General features: G+C 40.9%; 1 protein-coding gene across 3 annotated transcripts in view; it reads right to left on the minus strand.

The window, feature by feature from the left end:
• Window positions 1-17,210, minus strand: part of itpr3 (inositol 1,4,5-trisphosphate receptor, type 3) — a 269,802-nt gene that overhangs the window by 202,134 nt on the left and 50,458 nt on the right. For all 3 annotated transcript variants that reach the window (XM_072563528.1, XM_072563529.1, XM_072563527.1), the window contains exon 3: window positions 4,757-4,878. In XM_072563528.1, the coding sequence (XP_072419629.1) occupies window positions 4,757-4,878 (122 nt within the window). The remainder of the gene's footprint in view (window positions 1-4,756; window positions 4,879-17,210) is intronic.

Consider the following 17,210-nt stretch of genomic DNA (forward strand, 5'->3'; position numbering starts at 1 on the left):
AAAAATGGTAGATGGAGCTCAATCTGGATCAATGCAAGATTTCACTTTGATATAAGAAACAAGGGTGGGGGCTATACAATTAATGATAGGGCCTTGAGTAGAGCTGTGGAACAGAGGGCCCTAGGGGTAAAGGTACATAATTCTTTGAAGTTTGCATCATCATATATAGACAGGTGGTTAAAGAGGCGTTTGACACAATTGCCTTCATTGCTCAGTCCTTTGAGGATAGCTGTTGGAAAGGAGGTTGTACAGGACAGTGGTGAGGCCTCTTATGAAGTACTGGGTCCAGTTCTGGTCACCCATTTATAGGAAGGGTATTATTTTGCTAGAGAGGGTTCAGAAGAGATTTATCAGGATGACTTTTAAAGCAAAGCTGAATAGGCTGGGACCTTTTTCACTGGAGCATAGAAGGTTGAGAGGTGACCTTATAGAAGTTTGTAAGATAATTAGATAGATTTAATGGTACTTGCCTTTTTCTTAGGATTTCTCACATTGTTAAGGAGAGAGATTTAAAAAGAAACATGGGGCAATTTTTTTGCACAGAGGGTGGTGTGCATGTGGAATGAACTTCCTGAGGAAGTGGTGGATATGGGTACAATTATAATGTTTAAAACACATTTGGATAGATACACGAATAGGAAAGGTTTGGAGGATATGGGCTAAGAACAGGCAGGTAGGACTAGTTTAGTTTAGCATTATGCTCGGCATGGACTGGTTGGACTGAAAGGTTTGTTTCTGTGCTGTATGACTCTATGAAATATATTCTAACATTTCAAACATCACACAAGGCAAATATACGTAATAAATGTCATTAGTACATTCCATGGAATAAATCAAACAGCAAATGCAAACAATCAGATCCCATAGATTTCTCAGCAATTCCCCTCACCATCACCCCCAATATTAATGACACTATGGGTCAACAAACGTTATTAAAACTTCACAAATTATGATTCTTCACTTTGAACAACCTGGTCCTGAAATTCTCTGCAAAGCCATTCTGAAATACGCTGCCTCAACAACAACTCATTTTCTGGTGGTCCACATTCTTTTCCTAGGGCTACAATCCCCTGGATTCTTGGAAAGTGCACTTCAGCACTGACTCATAAGCACAACTCCAGCTTTTCACAAGCTGCAAATTTTATCAAGTTAGTACAAGTTTCCACAACTTTAGCCTTGCTCCATTCCACAAAGAAAACATTGCTTGTGGGCTTTTGACCTCCACCAATTAGTTTTCCTTCAAGCTAAGTACCTACCAACAATTGGATGGCAGAATCTAGACAGATTATAGAGACGAGCTGAATACTATTTTAATGGAGAAAGACAAGAGAAATCGACAGAATAGAGGGATCTAGGCGTCCTCATGCATGAATCACGAAATCTAGAATCCAGGTTCAGCAGGCGATCGGGAATGCAAATGAAATGTTGGCCTTTCTTTCAAAGGGAATAGAGTTACATGTAGGAGGTCTTGCTATTACGAAACAAGGCACTAGTCAGACCACAGTTGAAATATAGTGGAAACATTTGGGCCCTTTGTCCAAGGAGAGATAAACTTGCACTGAAGGCAGCCCAGAGAAGGTTTACTAAGCTGAGTCGAGGTCTGGGGACTGTCATATGAGGAGAGATCATAGGCCTTTACTCATTGGTGTTTAAAATAATGAGGGGTAATCTTACTGAAATCTAAGATTCTTAGTGAACCTAACAGGATGGAGGTTTCCCCTTGTGGGAGCATCTGGGAACCAGAGAACACAGTCTCAGAATAAGGGGTCACCCATTTAAATCAGAGATTATGATGAATTTCTTCTCTCAAGGATAGTGAATCCGTGGGATTCTTCATCACAGTGGGCTGTAGAGGCTGGGAAATTAAGCTTATTCAGAGCTGAGATAGACAGATTTTTAATTAGTAAGGGAACCAAGTTTAGGAGGAAAGAGCAATAAAGTGGAGTTGAGGATCATCAGATCATGGTCCTGTGATGGCCAGAAAATCATTGCAGCAGCACAGAGTACAGTTACATATTGAAATCCATGGAATCATAGACGCAGCAGTCTCCATGGGAATTGTCTGGAAATTGAAAATGAAAGTTTCCATGGGAATATGATGTTGTGACAAGAGTGGAGATTTGGCTTAAAGAAGGACAGGCCTAGGTATTAAATATTCCTGGATTCAGGGTGTTCAAGAAAGGATTAGGGGTGACAGTGTTAACTAAGGAGAATATGGCAGGAATAGAGGGAGAAGATGTCCCAGAGAATCAATGACAGAAACTAATTGGTTAGAGCTTAGGAACAAAAAAAAGATGCAGCTACATTACTGAGTGTCGAGTTTGGGTTAACAGTTAGTGGAAAAAAATGTAGAGCAATAGATTTGCAAGGAAATTGCACAAAAATGCAAGAATTATGGAACAGTTCTAGCGACAAACTTCAATAATCTGAAGATTGACTGTAATAGCAGTAGTATAAAGACAGAGATGGGCGGAAGTTCCTAAAGTGTGATTTTCTATAGCAGCTTATTTCCAACTAGAAAGGCAACCTGGTTCGTAGAATGAGGTGGGCCAAAGGGATCAAATGTCAACAGGGGAGCACTTAGGAGACAGTGATCATTGTACCTCAAGGTTTACACTGACTATGGAAAAGGAGAAGAAGCAATCCCGAGTAAAAATAATCCGTTCAGGAAAAGTCAACTTCCGTGGGATCAGAATGGACGTGAGCAAGATAAACAGTGATCAAAGATTAACAGACAAGCTGTAACTTATCTGTCACCTTTAAAGATGGTTCTTTAATTTTTCAAGAAAGATAGCGAGAAAGTTAAATAAAGTACAATCAGGGTACAGTCCTATCAAGGAGTATAGCAAACCATTCATGAACAATGAAGTAGTTAGGGATTAAAATGAAACAAAATATGAATGCTTATGACACATCTCAGGTAGATTAGAGAATTGAGAACTAGTCCAAATATTAGTCAGAGGTGACTTGAAAAAACAAATCAGAGAATCAAAGAGTGGATATGAGAAGAGACCAGCAGCTCACATAAAGTGGAATCAAGAGTCTTGTACAGACCTTTAAATTATAAAAAAAGAGGAGGAGTGATGCTGATGATCATCTACAAAGGGTAGTTACAGTTGTAGCCAGGGATTACAGCAGTGGCATAAAAGTAAATTAATATTTTGCATTTGTACTTATCAAATCAGAAAATGCTACATAGATCATGGTGAAACAGGAGGTAGTTCAGACATCTGAATAGTGTCAATTCGATAAGGAGGTAACTGATAGGTTGTCTGTTTAAGGTTGACAAGACACCAGAGCTAGATGAGATGCATCCAAGAATATTGGTCAGGAAAATGATAGTTTCCAACTTGCAGGTGCTGACTAGTTACAAAATTTGATCACTGATTCCTACCAATAGAATCATTAAATGCTCAGCAACTGGAATGACCCTGTTTCCACTCATCTCACATACCAATTGGCAACTGTTTCAATCATTTCAGTTAAACTGTTTTTCTTCTTCTGGGAAGCCAGTCAGGTTTGGTCAAGATGGTGGGGCTGGTTTTAGAAAGAGATACTGGACAAAATTCTACCATAGAACAGATCACTGCTGACCTGGTTATAACTTGGAATACTCTAGCTTGGATCAATGAATAATGATCAGAAACAAGACCTACAGTGATATTTCTAATCAGTATCCCAGCTACAGTGAAGCAAATTGTATTTCCCCCACCATCACCCTCACTATCATTGGCCACTGCACACGAGTTTGAAGGTTTGAGTTCCAGATCAGTATTAACCTAGCAGCATGAATCCATTGGATCATCTGAATCTGAAAAGGGCAAGTATATGAAAACAATTTTATGAAATGACTTCATGCTAGAATAACCCAGCATAGTAACAAGCAAATAGGGATGAGGTTTCTCTCAGAAATCTATCAAATGACAATGAAACAAGAGACCAACAGACATCAAACAGAAGCTTCTTGACAGGATTTCTAGGTTTCATACATATTTCCACATTTCAAAGAAATGTATTACTATTCTAAAATTAAAAGAGATTGTGCCTTGACCTGAAGCTGGAAAGGACAACAGTTAAGACGACCTGAGTAAGGCCAGTTCAACTTTGCCTTTAAAAGATTGGTATATACTCGATTGGCTTTTCAGCAAAGGTGCTGACTACACTGAAGAAATTCTGACAGATCACCATATTATCTAAAATTCAGCAAACTATCAAGCAGGATTCAACTAATCACATCATACTTGGGTGTATTCACCTATTATGAACAAGGTGGACATGGTAGAACCTTTGCCTATGAGGCGTTTGAATGGCAAATACAAAGAATGCTCTCAAATGATTGGATCATGCCATCGACGCAATTACTGAGTCATCTGCACACACTGCTGTCAGGAATCTTGGTAGTGGCACAACCTATAAAGCCCAGCTGGACACTCAGTCAAGCGCTTGCAATTTGCAGCTGCCCTGTCCATTTCCTGTCAACTGCCACAGGCGTGTTGGACAGAGAGTAATTAGTAACCCACTTTGCCAATGGAGATCTGGAGATCTAGTGGACAAGGACTTTGCATGCTGGTGATAATAGTTCTAGAAGATGTCTGGAAACAAACGCCAAGTCCATACACTATTTAAATTGCAAAAATTCAAACCCAGAATTTTGGAATCTTATCCAGTAGAAACATTTTTTTAAAATACCTATTCTGAAAAAGGATGCTGAAAAATCAGAAATTCATGCAAGGAACATAAGGAATAGATGCCTTACCTGAAGCTTCTGTAACAATGCAATGTCTGCAATTTTATCTTTGTCCTGCTTTGCTTGTTTTGCTTTCCAGTATTGTTTTTGTGCTGAGTAGCGGTTCATAGGACATACTTTGAACAGGCAATCTGCAACATAGAGATTTTAAACATTTAATAATAATGGTTTATTCAGACATCACAGGCAGAATTGTCTTGCAATAATATGGAGAATCACGTGAGATTGGCAGTAAGGAGAAAGGTCAAGAGCAAAGAGTCCCATTTTCCAGTTGAGTGTTCAAGGGGCAACATGAGATTCTTGCTAGTCGGCAAGGGACTGTGTGATACTGTTGCTCTTTGAAGGGCAACATCATTCACAATTGAAGCTCACTCCTTCACACAACAAAATACTCTGGGTACAGTGGCAACCATTCTCAATTACATTGCTTACTTGTTATTTACAATACAATGAAAGGAAACAGTAGTCATTCCTCAAGCAATGAATGTCCACTCAGCTTACTATTAGTGAATATGTACATGTTCCCTTCTTGGTAGCTCCTCATAATCTCCAACAGCTTTGAACTTTCCTAAGTCCTTACCAACTTGTTTATGTAATTCTTCATTTCCCCACATTACTGACCCTCCTATCACAGCCTCTGATTCATTTCATAAACATTCCAGATATTGCAGTTCTTTGATTCTCCCCCACCATTAAAGCCAGAATGCTACTGGCACTCGATGACACCTGCCCCATCTCTAACATTTCACTCCGTTGTACCTACTGAGTTGCTGTCTACTTCACAACTGTGATCCCCACTGCATCCCAACTTGATGTCTTTAATCCACTCAACTGAGTTCCCATGCTTCTCTCCGACTTTGACTTCTGGTGGATGGGTCCCAAAGTAAAGAGCTCCGCTACTTTGTCAAACACCAGTTAAGCAAGAAAAACAGCTGGACATCCCACATGGCATGGACCGACAGCCTTCCCACCACAACCTGCACTAAGATGCTGGTGGTGACTGAATGAGTCACTTCAGGGGTTCCATAGACTGAAGACAGGTGGCCTGGCACTCCCCTAAGTTATCATTAAATCACAGAGTTGAGGGTGGATAACTAGGTAACAAAAAGGTCAAATGCTGAATTTCAAGTCTTCTAATTCATCAGCATGAAACCATAAAATCTCAGCTCATTGATTCTATGTGCTAGATGTTTGCTGCATTCTTCAGTTTCATTTACGAGTATTCATTTATGAGTCATCTGCATTCTTCACCTCAAATGCTGATGAAATAATTAGAATAAAAAGTCGATGAATAAAAAGCATGATCCAAAAAGGGCAAAATCAATTTTATCTTGCAGATATACACATGAAATAAATCAATTTCTTATTCAAGTATGTACAAGTTAAGAATTTTCCACAAACATGATCAGCTTTCACAATGAGAATGGTTTCTGCTTCAGTGAAAATCTTAAAGATCCACTCTAACAGAAAACAGATTTTATCTGTCTCTAAGGATTTGTATGAGCTTGCGATATGTTTAAGTTTGTTTTCTGCAGAATATATGTTAAATTTGCATAATGTCTGCAAATTTCAATTGTTGCCTTTTACTGCTGTATTATAAATGCACCTCAGATTCTGGTTGACAGGGTCATATCCAAAGATCATTTAGTTTATTCCTTAAAGCTCAGTATTTTTGAGGTTTTTGACAGGTTTCATGTTGTTCAGTCCAAGGTTAGAAAAGGAAACAACGATTTAAGTTTTACCAAACTGATTCCATGTAACTTTCATCTCCAAACAATAACTTCATTGTAATAGGAAAGAATCTGATTGTTGCTATTCACAGTCATGATTGCTGACACGTACGGATAAATAGAAAGGACTTGCTTTTTCCCATGTCTGTGAAAAAAGTGATAATCTGTTTTGCTCATTTGTTCTGTGACCTTTCTTTGTAAACCGGATAACCTAACAATACTATCTCAATAAAGTTTCAAGATATTACATAGATTCGATCGCCTTCAGTATAGAAACAGGCTCTTCGGCCCAACAAGTCCACAGTGACTCCCTGAAGAGTAACCCACCCAGTCCCATTTCCCAACACTATATTTACCCTTGACGAATGTGCCTAACACTATTGGCAATTTAGCATGGTCAATTCACCTGACCTGCACATCTTTGGATTGTGGAAGGAGACCGGAGGACCCGGAGGAAACCCATGCAGACACGGGGAGAATATGCAAACTCCACACAAACAGGTGCCTGAGGCTGGAATCAAACCCAGGTCCCTGGCACTGAGAGGCAGCAGTGCTCACCACTGAGCCACCTTGCCACCCAATATACAGGAAGCATCTGACCTATTATAGTGTACATAAGCTGGAACTATCAGGTTTTCATTAAAGGAGTCAGAAATGGAAATAAATGTGCAATGTATTTGAAGTGGTCAGTGCATCTTTAAAATTGGCTGCCAACAGGACAATTGTGACCACTACTCTCTGAGGAGATATTGAGGACAGCAGATGCTGGAGACGTCAGAGTCGATAAAGTATGGCACTGGAAAAAGCACAGCTTGTCGGGCAACATCTGAGGAGCAAGAGAGTTGATGCTTCATGCTGAACCATTGGACTGGAGAGGGGGCAGGGGCTGAGAAATAAATGGGTGGAGGGAGGTTGGGACAGAGATAGGTCCACTCCACCCTATTTCAATTCCCCCTCCCACTCTCACCATGACATGCCTATTCTGGGCCTTCTCCACCACATAAACAAGGCCACCAACAAACTGGAGGAGGAACACCTCATCTTCCACCTTGGGAGCCTACAACCATGTGGCATTAACATTGAATTCACCAATTTCCAAACCTCCCCTCCATCTTATCCCAGAACCAACCCTCTGACTCAGCTCCGCCCTCTTAGCCTGACTGACCTGTCCATTTTCCTTCTCACCTATTTGCACAACACTTCCCACCAACCTACCTCAATCACCTCCTACTTTCACCAACCTATCACTATCCCAACCGTCTTTCCCCCAGCCCCACCCCACCCCCATTTACTTCTCAACCTCCTTCCCACTCCCCAGTGCTGATGAAGGGTTAAGCCCGAAATTTGGACTCTCTTGCTCCTCAGATACTGCCTGACCTGTTGCGCTTTCTCCAGCGCCATACTTTATCAACCACTACTCTCTCGCGTAGGCTTTAAAATTACAGTCCTTTGGATCATAAAGAGTCAGGACACCATCAAATTTTTGGATTTTTCTGCATTTGTTGTTGTCCAGCACAGTTTTGTTTTGCTGGGAAATGCTAATAAAAATGTTTTCCGCAAAGATAGTACTGCTTTCATTTTGAGTCGCTGGCTCAATTGGAATTTAGAGCAAATGGATAGACAGCAGTGTGTCAATATCTGGACAGAAGGTTGACACATTTCTGAGACTAAAAATCAGACACTAAAAACTCAAATTTCCTGTTCTATTACCTCAAGCAGGTTGATGTTTGAAATGTTTCCAGTTTTAAGCAATTATATTCCTGATGAGATTTAATTTGGTTTGATGTCAAGGAATAGAACAACCAAAGCTGTCACTGTAGCACATAATAAACAACTTCTGGATTTTTTTTTAAAACTACATTCTTACTTTGCCTTTTGCTTCCCAGGACTACTGTCGAACTCTGCCTGAAACAGTCAGTCAATATGAGCAGGAGGCACAAAAGTTGCCTTTCGGGGTGGGGTGTGAAGAGGTCATGGGGTGTAACTTACAGGGAGAGGGGTCAGTGGGGGTTGGAAGCAAGCTCAGAGGGCCCCTTGCAATGACCAACCCCTACCCCTCATTGTCCCCAATTGTGACAGATCCCTTCCATGACTTCCTTTGCCATTTATCAGAAAGGGATGATTCCACATTGTTCCTCTTTTTGTGTCTAATTCTATACTCTTCTTTAGCTTTAAAGTTTTATGTTGGTTCCACTGATCACCAAGACCCCAGATCAAGATCGCTGACCTCACTCTCAGTTTGTATTTCCAATTTGTGACACTAAAATTCCGCAATCTGAATTTCTTTCACTGTTCATGTGTGGGAGGTGAGCATTGGTGATGAGACCAGTACTTATTGCCCAGAGGGCAGTTAAAAGTCAACCACGCCTGGAGACACAGGTAGGCCAGAAGTGTAAGGGTGGCAGATTTCATTCCTAACAGTTGCTATTAGGCTGTCTGTTTCATACTTGGATTCCTGTGCTGTTCATTTGTATTATAGATTAGAGGTCAGAGCCTTTTAAACATATTCAGTGGATATTTTGCTGCCTAATCAGTATCAGATGAGGCAGTTCCAACATCAATCAAGGAGTCAATAAAACAGTCACTTCTTCCAACATTAAAAACATGAAAAACATTTCAAATGAATTTGAACAGGTTTCCAAAAAGTGCAACTAAAATGCAGTTCCTGTGTTTTGATGTTTGTCAGCACATAGGTTTGTCATGACATGCTCTATGTCTGACAAGCTGAGACCAATGATTCCTTTAAATTTGAAAGAGGCACCTTAACATTGGAAGAGCAGTAAGCATTGATCATATTGCTTCTTGGAAAGTAAAACTGTGAGAAGTATTGTTCATATCTAATTCAAATAAAACTTCTCTTATTCCAAGTTCCAAGAAAATCCTTAGACACACTCGGCTCGAATGAAGAAGATTTGGCAGGATCGCCATACCTTGGAACCCCTTTAGTGAAATTTCGATTATCTGTCATCTGTATTCTTTGCCGGAATTTTAATTGATCCAAGTTTTCTACAAGAATTTGCTTTATTGCACAAATACCTTATGATATTTTCACGTCATCTCCTCTATTTCCTGCATCTTCCGATATCATTATTGGCTTAATTCTCATTGCTAGACTATGCCTGCATCAGGCAGGTAAAACAAAATATCAACAATCCTCATGGGATCCTTTCCATTATGATGGATAAAGGATGCTTCACTGTAATTTATCATTTGAGGAGCTGAGGTGTATTACTGTAACAACAAGCACATATCACTTCATAAAACTGACTTCTGTTAAAAAAATCACTTTGCCTTACATTTTTATTTCTTTACTTTTCCCTAGTCCACTATAGTCATTCACTTTAAATAGGAAATCAGGCTAAGGCAATGTGCCCAATATCAATGACAATATAGTCAGAGAAAATTTTATTAATGTCCCGTGAACAGATAAGTGGTGGCATTATTTTTTTTAAATTCAGCTCCTCAATATTTTGGGCAGACCCTTGCGAAAGAAATTACTTTCTTCTGCTCTGGTTTCGCAAGATTAGATATGGCCGAAAAGTCCAATGCACGAACTGCAGTCTCTACAACTTGTAGGCTGCAAATGTTTAAAGGTGAAGTAACTCGGGTATTGGAGGTCTGTCTGTACTCTCTGGTATTTTGACAATATCTGTGTGTTCCTGACAAAATCTCTCAAATCTGTTTGGTGTCTTCCTGAATGAACCTTCTTTGTTTTGGTTAGTCACAGGCCAGGGTCTGCTATGAATTGGCAGAAATGTCTGATCTTCCTAAGTAAACTTCAAGGACAATGCCAAAAGTCTTTCCATTGTCCTCCTGGAGTCTGCTTCAGCTACTGAGTTCAAAGTAATGAGTTGGTGTCACACATGCAACTCACATACCCCTCCCAGTGGAGACCAATGCTGGGCATGTTGACTTAGGAGAGGATTGTTTGACCTACCACTGGATTTAATGGATCTCTAGAATGCACCATTGGTGACACTTCTCCTGTACTTTGTGGTGTCTGCTGTAGATTGTTCAAGTCACCAAACCATATAGAGATCATTGCTGCCCAGAAAAGCATAACTTCATTCTTCAGTGTGAGATTCTAGTCCTTAAACATTCTTGACTTTGTTTGGCCACAGTGGAGACAATAATGCATTTCAACATTTATGTCGGCCTTTGTCAAAGTTAAAAATCACACAAGCACACAACACCAGCCTGATGAAGGAGCAGTGCTCCGAAAGTTAGTACTTCCAAATAAATCAGTCATTATGTGTTTTTTTAAACTTTGTCCACCCCTAGCCCCGTCCAACACCAGCACCCCCACATCATGCTTTTGCCAAAAGGAGACTCACAAGTTGTGGAACATATAATCCATTATCTCAGTGGTGATCTTCTTTGATGGGTCAATGATTTGCTGAGGAGCTGGTTGTTTAATTTCTGGATGGTTAGTGAAAGGCCCATTTTCACATAGGATTTGGAGAAGTCCACAATTTTCAGGAGCTCAGCTTCTGGGTGAGTGCCAAAACAAGTGTCATCTGCATTCTGATGTCAAATGGCTGAGGTTGGACTGATTTAGTTTCAGATTAAATTTAGCAGAGATAATCTCCAGGCCTATGGCCTAATTTCTGTCTTGATGATCTTATACTTTGAATCAGTGTTCTGCCCTTCCCCCATCATTGCTTATGATTGAAAAATTTCACTGTCCTGCCATGCCACAACGCGATTACTCGTTTGACTGGTTCTTCAGCTTCAGTCTGCTCCTGAATGCAGTACAGATTATCTAGTTACTTGCATATGATCATGCACAAACCAAGATAATATTGCACAGCAAAGTCTAGCTTAAAACCATCTCAACCCTCCTATGATTGGACTTAGGCCCTGTTCTGCGGTGCGGTAGCTGATGTGCAGTGAGCATGTAATGGACAATTCTAATACTAACAAACCTGAGCACTGCACATTACTATGAAACTCAGAAGTCTTCACATCAACATTGTTAGCCTTACTGGCACATGACATGCAGCCGAAGACCAAGTGAATGAGCAAGGCTGACAGTGCGCCCCTTCCTGGAAGAGTCTTTGAGAAGAGGAGTGGCCTCCACAGGTGAGCTTCAACATCAAACACTAATTCATCTGATGTCTTCCCCCTTTGGATAAGCGAGTACCTTCTGACTGTTCAGTTCACCCCAATGAGGAATCAGTGTATATGTTCCATAGCTAAGTCAACAGATAAAGCTGAAGAGAGATTCGACACTGACCTTGAGTAAACCCCAGACCAAATCCCAGCAGGCAACAAATGATCCTCCTCAGAGGTTTCAACACGTGAGTCAGGAAAGATGCAAATCTCTGAAAGGATGTGATTGGCAAGAATGGAGCAGAGAAAGCTGACTTCAGTGGAGTCCTCCTCCTGACATAATTAGAACATCACTTCATCATAACCAACACCTTGTTTCATCAGTCAGGCAAGCACATGTCCTCAATCAACATCCAAAGTGTAAAGAAAAGCAAAGTACTGTGGATACTGGAGATTTGAAATCAAAGCAGAAAGTTCTGGAGAAACTCAGCAAGTCTGATAGTGTACATGGACATGGAAACAGAGTTAATGTTTCAAGTCCAATATGATTCTTCTTCAGAACTTCAAACCAGCATTTTCTGTTTCTAACTTGAGTTCAAAGGCAAGCAACTGCTTGAAGTGGGAAATCAGGAGGGCAAAAACGGGACGTGAGATAGCTTTGGCAAACAGAATTAAGGAGAATCCAAAGGGTTTTTATAAATACATTAAGGACAAAAGGGTAACTAGGCAGAGAATAGGGCCTCTCAAAGATCAGCAAGACAGCCTTTGTGTGGAGCCACAGAAAATGGGGGAGATACTAAATGAGTATTTTGCATCAGTATTTACTGTGGAAAAGGATATGGAAGATATAGACTGTCGGGAAATAGATGGTGACATCTTGCAAAATGTCCAGATTACAAAGGAGAATGTGCTGGATGTCTTGAAATGGATAAAGGTGGATAAATCCCCAGGACCTGATCAGGTGTATCCGAGAACTCTGTGGGAAGCTAGTGAAGTGATTGCTGGGCCTCTTGCTGAGATATTTGTATCATTGATAGTCACAGGTGAGGTGCCGGAAGACAGGAGGTTGGCAAACGTGGTCCCACTGTTTAAGAAGGGTGGAAAGGACAAACCAAGGAACTATAGAGCAGTGAGCCTGACGTGGGTGGTGGGTAAGTTGGAGGGAATCCTGAGGGACAGGATATACATGTATTTGGAAAGGCAAGGACTGATTAGGGATAGTCAACATGGCTTTGTGTGTGGAAAATAATATCTCACAAACTTGATTGAGATTTTTGAAGAAGTAACAAAGAGGATTGACGAGGGCAGAGTGGTAAATGTGATCTATATGGACTTCAGTAAGGCGTTCGACAAGGTTCCCCATGGGAGACTGATTAGCAAGGTTAGATCTCATGGAATAGAGGGAGAACGAGCCATTTGGATACAGAACTGGCTCAAAGATAGAATACAGAGGGTGGAGGTGGAGGGCTGCTTTTCAGACTGGAGGCCTGTGACCAGTGGAGTGCCACATGGATTGGTGCTGGGTCCAGCTGGGTGCTGGATTGAATGCGAGCATAAGAGGTACAGTTAGTAAGTTTGCAGATGACACCAAAATTGGAGATATAGTGGACAGTGAAGAGAGTTACCTCAGATTACAACAGGATCTTGCTCAGATGGGCCAATGGGCTGAGAAATAGCAGATGGAGTTTAATTCAGATAAATGCGAGGTGCTGCATTTTGGAAATCAAATCTTAGCAGGACTTATACACTTAATGGTAAGGACCTAGGAAGTGTTGCTGAACAAAGAGACGTTGGAGTGCAGGCTCATAGCTCCTTGAAAGTGGAGTCGCAGGTAGATAGGATAGTGAAGAAGGTGTTTGGTATGCTTTCCTTTATTGGTCAGAGTATTGAGTACAGGAGTTGGGAGGTCACGTTGAGGCTGTACAGGACATTGGTTAGGCCACTGTTGGAATATTGCGTGCAGTTCTGGTCTCCTTCCTATTGGAAAGATGTTGTGAAACTTGAAAGGGTTCAGAAAAGATTTACAAAGATGTTGCCAAGGTTGGAGGATTTAAGCTATAGGGAGAGGCTGAACAAGTTGGGGCTGTTTTCCCTGGAGCGTCGGAGGCTGAGGGGTGACCTTATTGAGGTTTACAAATTTATGAGGGGCATGGATAGGATAAATAGACAAAGTCTTTCCCCTGGGGTCGGGGAGTCCAGAACTAAAGGGCATAGGTTTAGGATGAGAGGGGAAAGATATAAAAGAGACTAAGGGGCAACTTATTCACACAGAGGGTGGTACGGGTATGGAATGAGCTGCCAGAGGAAGTGGTGGAGGCTGGTAAATTGCAACATTTAAGAGGCATTTGGATGGGCATATGAATGGGAAGGGTTTGGAGGGATATGGGCCGGGTGCTGGCAAGTGGGACTAGATTGGGTTGGGATATCTGATCGGCATGGACAGGTTGGACCGAAGGGTCTATGTCCATGCTGTACATTTCTATACCTCTAAGTCATTGATCAAGCAATGGAAGGCACAGATGTACACACTACTCACACCACTGCGTGTACTGATTACAGCTGGATTGATCAATACCTTGCCAAATCTACCACAAACAATGGAAGCTACCAAAGATGGCCACAGGAAAATTAACTTTGAAGGTCTCAAAGATCCAACCTAGCGGTCTCCTCAATCAGTGTACCACTACCAATGTCTCAATCTTCAGCCACCATAGAGTCATACAGATGTACAGCACGGAATCAAATCTTTTGGTCCAACTCGTCCATGTCGCCAGATATCTTAAATTAATCCAGTCTCATTTGCCAGCATTTGGCCCATATGCCTCTAAATCCTTCCTATTCATATACCCATCCAGATGCCTTTTAAATGTGGCAGCTGTACCAGCCTCCACCACTTCCTCTGGCTGTTTTTTTCAGATTCTGTCTGCTCCTGAATACGGATTATATAGGTACCTTACTTTTCTGACAACTCATTCCATACATCCACCACCCTCTGCATGAAAAAGTTGCCCCTTAGGTCCCTTTTAGATCTTTCCTCTCACCCTAAACCCATGTCCTCTAATTTTAAACTCCCATACCTTGGGCAAAAGACTTTGGCTACTCACCCTAACTATGCCCCCCATTATTTTATAAACTTCTATAAGGTCATCCCTCAACCTCTGACACTCCAGGGAAAGTGGCCCCAGCCTAATTAGCCTCTCGCTATGGCTCAAACCCTCCAACCTTGGTGACATCCTTGTAAATCCTTTCTGAAACCTTTCCAGTTTCTCAACACCATTGCTATAGCAGGGAGACCAGAATTCAATGCAGTATTCCAAAAGTGGCCTAGCCAATGGCCAGGTACGAAAGTGTGCCCATAGTATCTAGTCATCTCTAAAGTCAACCAGATTGACCAACAGCTTTTTAAGGTAGGATATCCTCCCCAGACACAGTCACAATTCCCACTTAGAGTCACGCAATGCCCCTTGCAGCGTAAAATGACTCTGGGGCAGCCAGCACTTTTGTGGGCCAGCTTATAACTGATTTCTTAGTCAAGCAAATGGGAAAATGTGTCCTATAATATCCAGCCCCGGGCAGCAAGGGCAGGCAGTTATTCTTCAGCGCTATCAAGGTGTTTCATTTCCCAAGCACTCAAAAGTGCCATGCATGAAGCAGAGTTGCTAAATCTCTGTACTGTGAGAGACTTGACTCTGGAATAACATTATTAAGATCCTCTGCCTCTCTATCTCCTTCACATTCTTGAACACCAAATCTTGGAATAATCCAGTTAATAATTCTGCTAGAATATATTTTAAGGTATAATATATGAGTATTTTGAGACATGACATTAAATCTTGTATGTTCGGGAGGTGCAGGTAACATCAAATCAATTGTTCCTAAAGTCTTCAAACACTGGTGAGTTTTCCTCATGTCTGATTGATAACTATGATTAGTTAATCACTTTATATATTTTCTAACCAACCTGTTTAGAAATGTTATGACACACCTCTGGAGCAGGTACGACTTGAACCCAAGCCTCCTGAATCAAATGCAGGGTCATTACCACTTTTCCACAAATGTCCTCATTGCTACCTTGCGCAGCTACTAGATTGGTATAATAGAATTAGATGCACCTTACTCTTTTATGTCTGTCAATGCCTACGTGCAGTGAATATTCATATATATATAATATATATATATTCAGAAAGGCAGTTACATATCTATCCACTGATGGTATGGAATGTGCAATTTATTTATTTTCCTGTAGTGCAACAACAAAAAAGCCGAGAAACCTCACAAATTTCTTCTCAATTCTTTCAGTAAAGTTATGGATGAACAGTTCAGCTGAAGGAATTATTTTCCCATTTACTTTGAATTGGTTTCCTTTAGATCACTGTGCAAACAAAACAAAATCATTCTTCAATGGATACTCCCTTGAAACCCTGCCAAAACATTATTTCCCTACCTCTCGCAAACATACTGTGCAAACATGCTGTTCCTGAATCCTGTTCCACTGTCACATAGCAACAAATCCCAGTACTTAACAATGTGACACAGATAGCAGCAGTCCAAAGAAATGTGTAAAACATTAAAGGAAATGACCACTAGTATTAATTTGTCAGGTTTGTTTTGTTTGAGGGATCCTTATTTAATAGGTCTTTTGTAACGTTTAACACAATTTGAAGAGTGTGACTGAATACTAAATTTTTTCACTCTTATTTTACAAAAAACTCACTTGAACAATTGGCTTCAATAAAAAAAAGGTATTTAATTGATTTAACAAACAATGCTTTCCAGTCACAAGTGAGGTCATGTCACAAATGATTACTGCATAAAATACTAAGGGCAAGGCATCAGTAACTGGCTAACCTATGGAAATGGATCTTTCAACTGAAAGCACTTCTTTGGTTAGCTATGAAAAAACTATAATGCATACTCTCTCCAATGACTACAAAGCAGCTTTAATTTAACCAGGTGGAGGTTTCAATTTAAAATATCATCTTCTACTTTTAAAGACCTGAATGAATTTGTCACTGTGTTCATTCACACACTTGAGGAAGAGAAATCCAATGGCTCTCTCCATTGCAACCAAACATACAGCCATTCAGTCATAGAGATGCACAGCACAGAAACAGAACCTTCAGTCCAATTCGTCCATGCCAACCAGATATCCCAACCTAATCTAGTCCCACTTGCCAGCACTTGGCTCATATCCCTCCATCCAGGCACCTTTTAAATGCTGTAATTGTACAAGCCTCCACCACTTCCTCTGGCAGCTCATTCCATATATTGCATCACCCTATGCTTGAAAAAGTTGCTACTTAGGTCCCTTTTAGATTTTCCCCCTCTCATCTTAAATTTATGCCCTCTAGTTCTGGACTCCCCCATCTGAGAGAACAGACCTTATCTATTTACCCTATCCATGCTCCTCATGATTTTATAAGCCTCTATGAGGTCACCCCTCAGCCTCCAATGCTTCAGGGAAAACAGCCCCAGCCTATTCAGCCTCTCCCTGTGGCTCAAATCCTCCAAATCCTGGCAAAATCCTTTCAAATCTTTTCTGAACTCTTTCAAGTTTCACAACATCCTTCCTATAGCAAGGAGACCAGAATTGCGCACAATATCCCAGAAGTAGCCTAACCAATGTCCTGTACAGTTGCAACATGGCCTCCCTAACTCCAATACTCAATGCACTGATCAAT

This window comes from Chiloscyllium punctatum, chromosome 45 (assembly GCF_047496795.1).
Source record: "Chiloscyllium punctatum isolate Juve2018m chromosome 45, sChiPun1.3, whole genome shotgun sequence".
In the NCBI taxonomy this organism is placed as follows: domain Eukaryota; kingdom Metazoa; phylum Chordata; class Chondrichthyes; order Orectolobiformes; family Hemiscylliidae; genus Chiloscyllium; species Chiloscyllium punctatum.